Source organism: Panicum virgatum, chromosome 1K (genome assembly GCF_016808335.1).
Source record: "Panicum virgatum strain AP13 chromosome 1K, P.virgatum_v5, whole genome shotgun sequence".
In the NCBI taxonomy this organism is placed as follows: domain Eukaryota; kingdom Viridiplantae; phylum Streptophyta; class Magnoliopsida; order Poales; family Poaceae; genus Panicum; species Panicum virgatum.
The window spans coordinates 31,082,415-31,095,010 of NC_053136.1; the positions used below are offsets into that span (position 1 = coordinate 31,082,415).

Here is a 12,596-nt window from a genome sequence, read left to right on the forward strand (position 1 = left end):
ACTGCCATGTACTGTTTACGGAGCAGGAATAAAATGAGGCTTCGTTTCCAAACAGTAAGAATAAAACTGCAAAGTGAAATAAAGTTATGGTAAAATTATAATTGAGGTTTAAAACAAGGGCAAGAAAACAATAGCCCATTTTCAAATATGTGGGCTCAGGTGCCTCTTTCCAAACGTGTTGTAATGTGGTAACGAGTGTGTATATGAGTATATTGTTGCGTATAAATATCATGGTTGATATCAATAAAATCATGGGCAATGTTTCTAGTGGCAATAGTGGTGTGGCTCATGTTTCTTTCCAACCTTAATTTAACAAAACTGAGAATATAACATGTAGCAACAAAAAGATAATCATTGCTATAGTCATCGCGGGCACAATATGAACATGTTGTCCCGCCAAAGTTAGAATTGTATAAATTCTAGGATATGCTATCTCTTTTGCCTTGGTCGCTATGTCATCATTTTTTTTATGAGTCATAGTACGAATGAGTTACTATGCAAGCATTAGAGCAACTCCAGTAGAGCTACTAAATGTGCTGTCATGTTCATATTTGCTCGGTGTGTGCAAAAATTTGATCTCCAGCATGCCTTCCAAATGCGCTGCCATTTTGGTAGGCCTTCCAAATCTCTCCCTCACAAAAAAAAAATTTAGTGGCCCTCTATTTGGTCTGCCAACTATGAGCCCTCTATAGAAGCCCAATTTACTCGGCTTGCTGTAGTGGATGCCTATATTTGGGTGAGTAAAATTTAGAAGTGGGTTTCTAAATAGACATTTGCTCACCTAAATTTAGAAGCCCTACTGGAGTTGCTCTTATTATTAAAGTGTACAATTATTGTTTTTTCTCTCTCAAGTATTTCTAAATTTTCTCTCAAGTAAAGTTTGGTTTCAGTTGCGGTATCAGCTAAAAATATGAGGTGTCATTCATTGAACTGCCACCCACTTTTATTAGTTGCAACAAATACAAGAAGTATTTCTATCGTGTGCGAATTACGTCAGGAATTATGATCTTTTGTGCGTATATCACATGTAGTAATGGCAAAACCAGAAACCGATCATTGACGGCACATTGATTAGGCACTTGAGTGATCGCGCGGCAGTTAGGGGTGAAAACGATCGGGAATGGTCAATAGCGGTATTACAATACGGAAAACGAAAACGGTCGGGTCAGGATTTTTTTTTCCAAACTAACAAAATCAAATACGGTAAAAAATAACTATAAAATTAATTGCAAATGATAGTTTTATATTTTTCAAATAATGAAAACGGTCAGGAATGATATTATAATACGGAATACGATGTCGGTCGATACGGGAATTTCCCGTCCCGCTTTCATCCCAACCAGGCAATCACCCGTTCCCTGGTTTGCTCCAAGCAACATGTGCTCTCTGGTTTTATGACGTAGAATATCTAATGCAATATGTCATTTCGATGAGGGTCCAATGCAATATAGCAGTTTAAAAAAGGCCAGCGCGTAGCTTTCCCAAAATCTAGGGCCCTGCGCGACGCAGAGCAATCGCCTATCAGCAGTGCGCGCTCCTGGCGCGGTCGCACCGGCCCGCCCGCCCGCCCGCGCAGAAACATACCCGACCGAGACGGAAACGATTCAAGCCGCCCCGCCCCGCCGCGCCGCACGTACCCGCTCCGGGGCGCATCTGGGCCGTCCGTTCCATGACGTTCCGTTTAGAGCGCAACCCGCGAGCACGGGCCGCCGCCGGCCACGGGCACGGGCAGGCGGGCGACCGCGCGCGGCGGCACACGGGCAGGCGGGCGACCTCCGCGCGCCCGTGGTGTCAGCGAGACGGGCTACCCGGATGGACCGGGGATTGCTTTGTGGCAGAGTTCCACGGGAGTTCACTGGACCGTGGGCCCGGGACGGGCGCAAGCCGGCGCGGGGCCCGGCTGTCGATCAGTGGAGGCGCCGCGGTTGGAGGGAGGTTTTGCGCGTGCCCTGCGGCTGCTCTGCGGCGCGACGTGTCGACTCTCCGTCGACGTTGTCGTGCATCTCAGGTGGTTACTGCTTGCTGCCGCATAAAACAATGGGGTTTCGTGGTCCAGCCCCCCTAGCTTTCCGCGGTGACACGGGATGCCGCGTGCACATACCACTGTTTCAAATACCAAGCAGCCAATAATTAGACTCTATTTGGTTACTATAAGTCTCTGAACTTATTTTAGTCCCTAGACTAAAATTGTAAGTCTTATTCTGTTTGGTTAGGGAGACTAGAGGGACTAAATGTCATTAAATGAAGCTCACAAAGTACAAAAGTGCCCCTAATCTACAGTAAATGAGGGTGAGGGGGGACCGTAGGGGCACCATCTCCATGCATGCAAAAAATGAGAGCGGTGAATGTTCTGGCATCAGTGCTTGTTGTTAAAATATTGAAAGGAGAAGAGATATTGGCACTATGTAAGAATCGCCCTATAGTAACACGCACAAAGGTGACATATCTATATCGCGTGTCACCCATATAAGAAAAGTGACGAGCTCATATGAGAAGCGTCATCTTTTATTCTCCTAGGGATCCCGACAAAAAGTTGCCTGTCACCTTTGACACATCAAAGGTGACGCAACCAATGAAGCCCGTCACCTATAATCATGTCATAGGTGACGGGCCTTGGCCTCGTAGGTATAAGTGATGGCCTATCATGACGTCCGTCTCCTTTAAAGGATACACATGTATTTTTCTTGATGTCCGTCACAATTGATCTTGACCTAGTATTTTTCTCTAGCAGCCGCCGCTCGGGCATGTAATTGCCGCTAGCCAGCGACTGCGGGGCCGGCAGCAATTTTGAGCGATTTTAAAGTCGTGCAGGGTTAGAGCTCCAAATTATTCCCCTCTCCTTCTCTTTTCTCCCCTATTTCCTCTCCTTGCCCTCCTCCCCTCCCTCGATCTCCAGTTAATTGTTGAAAAATCTTGTGTTCTTGCGGATGTAGATGGAGGATAAAAGTTGAATAGGCCTTACTAGCCATTGTTGTCCGCAATACTTGAGGGGTTTGAAGTCTTTCATAGAGATTGCGAGAGCCCATATGGAAGCGAGGTCTAAAATAACAATCTACTGTCCGTACCTCGATTGTGGAAATGATAAGAAATACTCTGACTTTGAAGTGTTATATGTGCATTTGATCGTTCGTGGATTTGTACCAAATTACACTTGTTGGAATAAGCACAGAGAGAAGGGCCTAACGAAAGGAGGGAATGGGTCGCTGATCATCAAGAAGGGCCCAGCCGCAGGGAAGATGGTGATCAGGAGAAGGCAATGGTGTCATCAGTGAGTAGTGCATTTTGGAGTGCAATGATGACCAGTTTGATGCATTGGTTAACAATGTTGAAGACATGATCCGTGATGTAAGGGGAGAAGAAGATGAGATGACGGAAGCCGAGCTGCGTAAATACAAGCAATTTGTTGAAGATTCTAAAAAACGCTTTATTCCCGTTGTGAGAAGTAGTCGCGGGTAACCGGGGACCTGAAGCTTCTGCAACTAAAGGCTGCTCCTGGTTGGATGGATAAGAGTTTCAAAGCATTGCTTCTTCTCGTGAAGGATATGCTGGAAGAGGGAAATTTGCTCCCAGATACTGTGTATGAGGCCAAGTAGATTGTGTGTCCCATGGGATTAAAAATTGAAAAAAATCATGCATGTTGTCATAATTGTGTCCTGTTTCGTGGAGAAAATGAAGATCCGGACCATTGCCCTGAATGTGGAACATCAAGGTACAAGCGTCAAAAGAATGGTGGTGATGATGGAGAGGATAGCATCAATGAGAGGAAGAAGGGGACTCCTAGAAAAGTTGCATGGTACTTTCCTCTGATTTTTAGACTGTGGTGGATGTTCCCAAACAAAGAGGCAAAGTTGTTACATTGGCATGAGAAGGGTCGTAATAAAGACACTATGCTACGTCACCCTGTATATTGTGCTCAATGGAGACAGATTGATAACACCTATGGTTGATTCGGGGATGATCCTAGGAATATCAGGTTTTCTCTAAGCACAGATGAAATGAATCCTATGAAAACATGAGTACCTCACATAGCACGTGTCTGTTCTATTGTCAATCCGCCATAGCTTTGTAATAAACACAAGTATATCATGTTGTCAACATTGGTCTCTGGACTGAAATAACCTGGTGATAGAATTGATGTGTTCCTTCGGCCCCTCATAGATGATCTTCAGCTCCTTTGGAAAAGGTGTGGAGGATAGGGATGCTGTCGTCAATCAGCGCTTCACTTTGCATGCTATGCTGATGACCACCATCAGTGATAATTCGGCTCATCATAATTTGTCCAGGCAGAGCAAAAGAAAAGGTCAACGCTGCTCCATTTCTTGTCAGAGACATGCTCCTTGTGGCCGCAGAATTTGAACAAATTTGCATACATGGGTCACAGATGATGTTTTCGAGGAATCACATGTACCGAAGCATGGACAAATAGCTTGATGGTACAAGGGAGTCACGGTCTTCACGATCTCCTCCAGCACATTTTTCAGAGAGTGATGTGTACAGTCAAATTAAGGATGTCACACCAGTTCTCGGCAAGCAGAAACCAGTTCTCGGCAAGCGGAAACGTGAAGTTCATGAAGATGAGAAGTGATCTAGAATAAGAAATTCATACTATGTGAGTTAGAGTATTGGCACATTTTAGGAGAAGAGAGATTGGATGGGAGGAGAGAGAACCTGGTGTGTAGAGAGGAAATGAGAGATGAGTTGCTTTCAGCTTTTTAGGAGAGAGAATCGATGCTAACTTTAATGAGGTGGCTGGTATGAACAGTTTTAAACTTCACTCACATTGTGGAGCCACAATATGTTCTAGACTGATGCGGATGCCTGAATAGGAGAGAGGAGATTTAAGTATCATTCAGCATAGTACAATAAGAAATGCCAACTCCATCTGATGCTAAAGAGTGATACTCGAAGTTAACTTCTCCTACCCTTCCCCCCGCGTCGCCCCCCGCGTGGGCGACACGGGCGGTCACGCCGCCGCCGCCGCAACCCCCCTCCCCCTGCGTCCCTCCGCCGCGCCGTCGCTCGAGCGGGCCGCCGGAAGCCCGCGCGGCACGCCATGACGGCGGCGGCGGGGCCCCTTCTCTTCCTCGGGCGGATCCGTGGTGGACGCGGCCGCCACGTCCGGCTGAGCTGCCTCGCCGGCATAGGCCTCCCCAGCGGCGGCGAGGGCAAGAGGCGGCGGATCCGGGGCCCCCTCGACCGGATCTGCGGTGTCCGGAGCGATTCGGCGGTGGGCAGGCGCGCGGTGGTGTGGCCGGCTGCGGGCGGCGGAGAAGCGGCAAGAGCAGCGGCGGCTGGGCCCGGTGGACAGCGGCCGGCGCGTGGGGCCAGAGGGCGGCGCGGCTTTCTGTGGCCTGGGAGCGGGGACGACGACGCAGTTGCTGGCCGGCTGCGGCGGCCTGCGTGGGGACGTGCAGGTCTGCGCGGCGGCGGCGACAGTGCTGCAGCGAGTGGCGGCCGGTGCACGGGGCCAGCGCGGAGGGCGCGTAGCGGCGCGAGGCAGGCAGAGGCACGGCCTGGCCGCGGGAGGAGGCCGCGTGGATCCCATCCTTAGTTTACGGTTTAGGGTTTAGACTCTACATTAACCCATCCATGTGTTTCTCTCACAAACCTGTGTTCGCTGTTCAGTTAAGGAACCCTTTGTTCTGTTTTATTAGCCAATTCAATTTTTTGGTGGTAAATAGCGTATAAATGTTTTAAATTGGTGGTAAATGATCCTTCTTTTTACTTTTAGTCCTTTCTTTGCTTCAAAAAAAAAACTTTCAGTCCTTTTCAAAACACAGTGGAATTGTCGAAGATGATTGGAGCCTTGGATGGAAATGATAACATTATGATCGAGGTATGATATGTTTGTTTCTTCCTTGCATGCACTGCAGATACATTTTAGAACTGAAACTTATAAAGATTTTCTTGTAGATTATTTAGGATTTGACATGCATTCTACAAGCCAAATTTTTTGTACTTGTACACCCGGCTGAAGGAATTGGTCATTCGATAGGATGAAGACCATTGCAAGTAAGAACCAGATCACCAACTTATAGTGACACATGTGAAATGACTTCCTTTCTTATTTGCCAATTGTTCTTTGCTTTTTGCATTTATGAGAAATTCCTGCCCCGTCCTATTCCCCCCACCAGCGTCAATGGGTGTTCTGCTGGATCGAGCACTAATGAGGTGATCCTCTCACCTGTTCTTGCACTGCATCAACAAATGCTACCAGGTGAGGCATCGGTTTCCTCTATTTTGACCTGCTATAGATCAAAGGATGCTACACATTGTTTAGCATATAATGACTGACATAGAAATTTAGTTGACATCCAACTGAATACTTGGATCCATATATAGAAAAAGGAAATAGAAATCAAAATTTTTGTGTCAATATTTGTAAGGACTAAAATATCCGAAATATAGTTGCTTTGTCTTGTGCTCCAGATTGTCAAAACAGTGGGAAGGAAATATGGCTTTGAGCATGCTTGCAGGTAATATGCATGCTCCACAGACTCTCCTGCCATCTTTATTCTTTAGCATTTCACCATCTCTTTATTTTTTATTGTTGTCCTGTTGATCTTGTCTTTAAAAATAACAGTTAGACAATATCAAACAGCTTCGCATGGATTGAGATGGTGATCTGTGTTTTTTCTCTTTCTATTGTACAATGCTCATATAAATAATTACTCATGTTAGTCTACTTTACTGATTCTCAACTGATTTGCAAAATCATATGGTTTATGCCTCAAAAGAACTCATATGGGCATATGGCATTATACTATATGATTAGATTGCTGGTACCTTTTATTGTCTCCCAACGAAATTATGTGTTCTTGGTTTACAAAACTTTGCCACTAAAGGAATCATACATTATTTGTCATGCTATTTTGATACTAGACCTCCCTGTGAGCACTGGGGAGCAGTGGCACATCAGGGCCATCGTCAGGCACCGAGTAGGAGAGCGGGGGGTTGCCAAGTTGTGCGGGAAACCAATGGGAGCGGATGCTTTTGTTTGATTAGTATACCGGATCTGAAGAATTAAAATGTTCAAATTTCATAGCTCTTAAGTTCTGTAGACTTTTAAGAGGAGTGCAACCTGTTGCACTCTGCTGTGTCCAAAACTTCAATTCCTGGCCCAATTCATAATGGGATGTTTGCAGTTTCATAATGTTATAGATTGTTTTACATAATAAATGGCATTTGAGAATATGAAATAGGGGTAAGTACAGAAAACCTATCCTACTTATTGACAATATATCTTTCTTCATATGTGGTAGTGTACACATATATGATTTGCAAGTTACATATTTACTGATGTCTTTCTTGATTTGATCAGGTAAGAAAAAACTTTGAGTGAATTCTCATAGGTTTTGCAGATTTAGACCCCTACTAATTAATTGGACTCAATGGACTTCATCTATCAGTTGCAGGTCCAGCAAAACAAGTCTGTTGTCTCCTACCATCACTGCTGGCCTACTCCCTCCATCCTGAAATATAAGACATTTTGCTTTGCCCTAACTGAAATTAGTCTATGTTCGACCAAATTTGTAGAGAAGAATATTAACATCTAACACATCAAATAAATAAATTGTAAAAACATATTTCATAATGGATCTAATTATTCTAATTTGACAATCAAAATATTCATGTCTTGGCACATGAAGCGAATCGGTTTCGGAAGATGCTTCCGACTAATATAAAATATTATCTTAATCGCATCGTGAGTCTAAATATATAGAGCAGGTTTTGTTTTTTTAGTAAAACTATAGCATTGCATTATTGTCTTTTGTGATGTTCTATGTAGTTTGTTATATATTTTTGCTGCCCGTAGCAACGCACGGGCATGAATCTAATATAGGGCATGTAGTTTTGTTTTTTTAGTAAAACTATAGCATTGCATTATTGTCTTTTGTGATGTTCTATGTAGTTTGTTATATATTTTTGCTGCCCGTAGCAACGCACGGGCATGAATCTAATATAGGATAAACCAATGGATATGTAATCTTTTTGTTACGTGTTGTATGAGGTGGATAACTTAGAGTTAGTGTACTAGTTGAACCATTGAAGATAGTGAGAGTGTTTGAGTCTAAATGCTCTTACCTAGAAGTGCTAAAGTTTAGTACTAGTCCATCCAAATAGTAGTGTACTTAATAGGGTGGACTAAATTTTAATCAAAACTTAAAAACTTTATCAAATATATAAATGCTAATACATGCTAAATTTAACACCCAACTTTAGCATATCGCACTGGTATAGAACAGCACTTGCCTCACGGTCATACCAGCGACTGATTATAATTGCTACACGGTATCGCTATTCACTAGGCCACTCAGAGCGAGCGATAAATTTCTGCTGCGTCTACTTTTTCCTCTTTTTCCCCGTTTATTACCGAATGCTTGCATCGATTCAACCAATGGAGAAAGACTTGTACATACGACCTATCCTTTTGACGTTTTCAACACCTGCTGCTGCACAGCCCAGCTGCAAATGCTACAACATCATCACTTCCGAGTTCCGAACACGACATATACATTGCCCATTCCATTCTATACTTGTTTCTATGTCCACCTTTTAATTACAACACAATAGTGATGCTTTGAACATTGAAACGTCTCCAAAACTAATCTCGAGCTACATCGACGGAACGGAACAAACTCCAGCAGATGATGGATCGGACCACTAATCCCTTCCCTAGCTGGCTGGCATGTCATATTAGTCCTTCACAAATTACCTCGCCAACAAGAGGTGATGTAGCATGCAATGCAAGCAACTCTGCTTTGCAAGCTTTTACTCATGCGGTACAACACTCCGAACCTGCAATATGTCATCAGCCCACCACTATAAAATGATGCGGCTAAAGAAAGTGTAATCAGCATTTCGTGTACAATAGCTATACCTATTTGTCATTCACAAAAAGAATTTCATCCGCACATCTTTCTTCATTGCATTGTACACTGCTTGGACCTGGAAATGAAATGGTGACAAAACATCATCACATAAATGGAAGGGTCCGAAATGCAGAAATTAAAGGCCTTATCGATGTGTCTTGGCTTGGATCTTGGGCTTATGTTTTATGTTGATCACAAGAGAAATGACAGGTTACCTGCTCGCTGGAAACCACACGGATAGGTCCAATTTTGACAGACACATATTTCCCCTTTGCAGACACTTTCTGGGATATTTGACCCTACACATACAGGGTTAACAGTTCATCAGAAACAGGATAGTTACACAATGGCAGGATTGAACCACATGTGGTAATGTAGACAATTAAAACTGAAGTGCATAAGAAACTAAGCACTCGGGAGCTTGCTCAGATGCAAACAGATGTTCTGGCAACAGTTCCTGCATGTGCTAGTGTGTATTCTTACTTCCAAAATAAATAGTAAAATTATATGTGCAGCAACAATTGGAGTATTTTAAATCCAAGCAAATCAACCAGAATCACTTTCATCAATAATACACGCTGTAATTTTAAAAACAGAGCACCAAAGACACTGAAAAAACCAACCTTAGGAATACTTTCTTCAATAACTGATTCAACAGCAACAACCATTGACTGGACAAAATCATCACCTCCTGTACCAATTGCTGTAAACCCTCTAACTGTAGGATAAGTATTTACCTGCAACATAGAACCAGCAAGCCTTTTAAAATGAAGCATCAGGTGAAATCCAAGAGCACTGTTCCCATTTTCTCTTAGTCTCAGGCATAGTTTTAAAAGGAGTTAGAAAATGGATCACGGGTCACTCAGAAGTCAGAACCCACATTGCGTACCATAATATCTTGTGCCATGATAATTTACTAACTCAACGCTCAAACAACTACTGCTCTTTTGCAAATAACTGCTGAGTTTAAGACAACTTAATCCTTGTGCATATGGTGTTAACATAGCTTAGAAAAGATACTGAAAAAGTAGCTTACACAAAAAGCTATTTACAGCTCTAGGATATGGCGATTCGTGTATTTGGGCTACCCAAAGTACAGTGTTCAGTGAATCAGTGCAGACAGCCGATGCAGAAATATTAGCTACAAGGGGCATATAGTTTATTTACATTACACCACACACATCATTCCTCCAAAGGGATCATTAACATGAAACAGAATTCAAGCAAAATGGCTTCATCTCCAAATTGCCTGATGGCTCTGTTGAGATTTAGAAAACTACATGGTGTTCATATACCTACTGCCAAAGGAAGAACACACAGATGCGGAGCAAATAATCTAATGTGGAAGAGAGAACACCTTTTTATCAAGAACAAGCCATTCATCTGTTGCGTCATCTGTTACAGTACCACCCATGACAACATTTGTTGTTTGTGCAACCCTTCCTGTAGAGCTTGCTATCTCTGTTTTTGGAAATAAAAGAATTGTGACTGTTTGACAAGATAAAACATGTGAGCCACTGGAAGGAGTGATTGCTTTATGCTTTGGATCAACTAAGCAATAAGCTTGAAAGCATGTAAGTGCGCATATCATGTAAAACATTCATAATTAAAATGCTATACATTAAGCAAGCTGGATGTATTCAAGGCCCGTCTGGAAATTGTGCATTGAAAAACATAGTACAATGGCAAACAAAAAATTGAGAAGTGGTAGTGGAAAATCCTACAAGAAAACAGAACAGACAGATTGTTGAAAAGTGGTTTTTGCCTTTTTGGTTGCTTCAGAGGGAGGGGTTAGGCCCAAGTTCATCTAACGTGCTATACCATTAGCTCAAGCCAGTACGGACTCTTGCAGAACACGACACATAGGATCCACAGTAACCCATCAGCTATGATCAAGCACATGAGTTGATTTGTCTAAGAAGAGGTTAAGTCACAAGAATAATATTTATTATGCTGAAGGTCCAAATCAATAAACTCGACAATCATTCAATTTTTTTAAACTCAGAGGATCTAATTCAGAAATTAGGACTTGAGGCAAGGCAAACCATTTGACAATAGTTGAAAGGTTTCAAGAATTGTGTACCCAAAAAGAAGTACTAGTTTGTTATGGGAAGACATTTTCCGCGTGCAATATGGTAACTCCGACATAGACACCAAAATAAGAGAGGAAGCAAAATTTTGGTGACTTTCTCCCTAACTTTTTAACCAAGTGAGGGGGTTTGGAAACCGCCAAATCGGAAGATAGAGGCACTACTTGCTGCCTTGCCTACATTAATGCAACGTCGAGCACATCACAGCTGCAAACTAAAACCTAGCACAACACAATGGAGCAGTATCACAATACAAAACTACGATCGTTGACGCTGAATTGTGCAGTTATTAATAAGAGAGAAACGGCAATAAAACGTCGGCACATTAGCCAACAGCTCCCAATCCCTGTCCCAACTAACCAGAACCTGTACATTCAACTGATTCTCCGGCAGCTATCGAGAATATCCATGTCAAAGTAGAGGCACAGGCAACTGGTGCCAAATTTGCCCCTTCTACTCCGAGTTGGGGTAATCCGTCGACCGTCCGGGAGAAAGATAAAAAAAGAAGAAGGAAGATTCCTCACGAGAGATGGCCTTGAGAACGGTGTCCTGCGGCGGCTCCGCCTGGTCGCCCGCGGCGGCGCAGCACCGGACGGGAGAAGGGCGGGGCCGGTGGGCGCCAATCCGGGCGCGGGGAGCGCGGAGGGAGGGAGCGGACGCGGGGAGGAGGTGGAGCGCGAGGGCCCGGCAGCAAGCCATCGTCCCGTGCTCGCGTCTCTCGCCGGCGGCGACCACCGAGGATTTCTTTTTTGTTCGGACGGAGAAGATATTTCGGCGGAAGCCTCTTGCTCCGCCGCCTCTCCGGCTTCTGTCGTTGTGTGTGTGCTGTGTGGAGGGCGCGGGGCCGTTCGCCGCCGCCTCCTTCCTCGCAATTGCAAATGGGCCGCACAAATTGGTTTGGCCCTATCTAGGTGAGGAGCATTGTGCAAAGGCCCGCCGCATGTTTTATAGTTTAGGCCCATCGGGTTTGCATTTTGAAAAAAGTCCTTTTTGCCTTCTGAATTTTGGAGCGAGTCCGCTTTTCTTTTCTGAACTTTGAAACCGGTCAACCAGCCTCCTCGGACTCCCGAAACTGGTCGCAGGACCTCCTTGAGCGGGTTTGAGGGCGATTTTACTATTTTTCTTTTATGTTTATTTTAATTGAATTTTTCAAAAATCATAATAAAGCACAAAAAAATCATAAAATAGAAAATCCAATTTTGTTGGACTCCATATGAGTAGATATATGCAGTGAATATATTATATGGTATACTTTAGTACAAAGTTTTTGCTATATTTTTAGATATATACTTTTCTGTAATTAATTTATAGCTACAGTTTTCGCCATCCAATTATGGTGAAATTTTTATGGCGGACTAATCATTATATGATTGAGATGTAGTAAAAATTTTATAATTATTGGATATTATTTCACTGATCTATAGATTTATCTATATAAACTAGATAAATCTATAGAAAATCTAAACGAATCTATAGATAAACCTAGATAAATATATAACTCAATCATACATGATCAAATAATCACAAAATTTTTACTACAACTCAATCATATAATGATTAGCCCACCATAAAAATTTCACAACAATTGGATGACAGAAACTGTAGCTATAAATTAATAACAGAAAAGTATATA

The 12,596-nt window shown here is 43.2% G+C and overlaps 1 protein-coding gene across 1 annotated transcript; it reads right to left on the reverse strand.

Moving 5' to 3' along the window:
- Positions 1 to 8,338: 8,338 nt before the first annotated feature.
- Positions 8,339 to 11,791, reverse strand: LOC120702570. The gene is made up of 6 exons (XM_039986432.1): positions 11,488 to 11,791; positions 10,231 to 10,334; positions 9,497 to 9,610; positions 9,089 to 9,172; positions 8,882 to 8,949; positions 8,339 to 8,799 (listed from the first exon to the last, which is right to left on the reverse strand). Exons 1-5 carry the CDS (start codon positions 11,660 to 11,662, stop codon positions 8,893 to 8,895), a joined length of 534 nt encoding a protein of 177 aa, XP_039842366.1. The 5' UTR covers positions 11,663 to 11,791; the 3' UTR covers positions 8,339 to 8,799; positions 8,882 to 8,892.
- Between the last annotated feature and the right edge of the window lie 805 nt (positions 11,792 to 12,596).

Bases quoted from the DNA above. Each gene is read 5' to 3' on its own strand.
- LOC120702570 (XM_039986432.1), bottom strand. From the start codon at position 11,662: ATGGCTTGCTGCCGGGCCCTCGCGCTCCACCTCCTCCCCGCGTCCGCT. The intron at 10,335-11,487 runs GTGAGGAATCTT...TTCCAAAAACAG, and splicing joins CGTTCTCAAGGCCATCTCTC to AGATAGCAAGCTCTACAGGA. The intron at 9,173-9,496 runs GTTGGTTTTTTC...CTGTATGTGTAG, and splicing joins TTGAAGAAAGTATTCCTAAG to GGTCAAATATCCCAGAAAGT.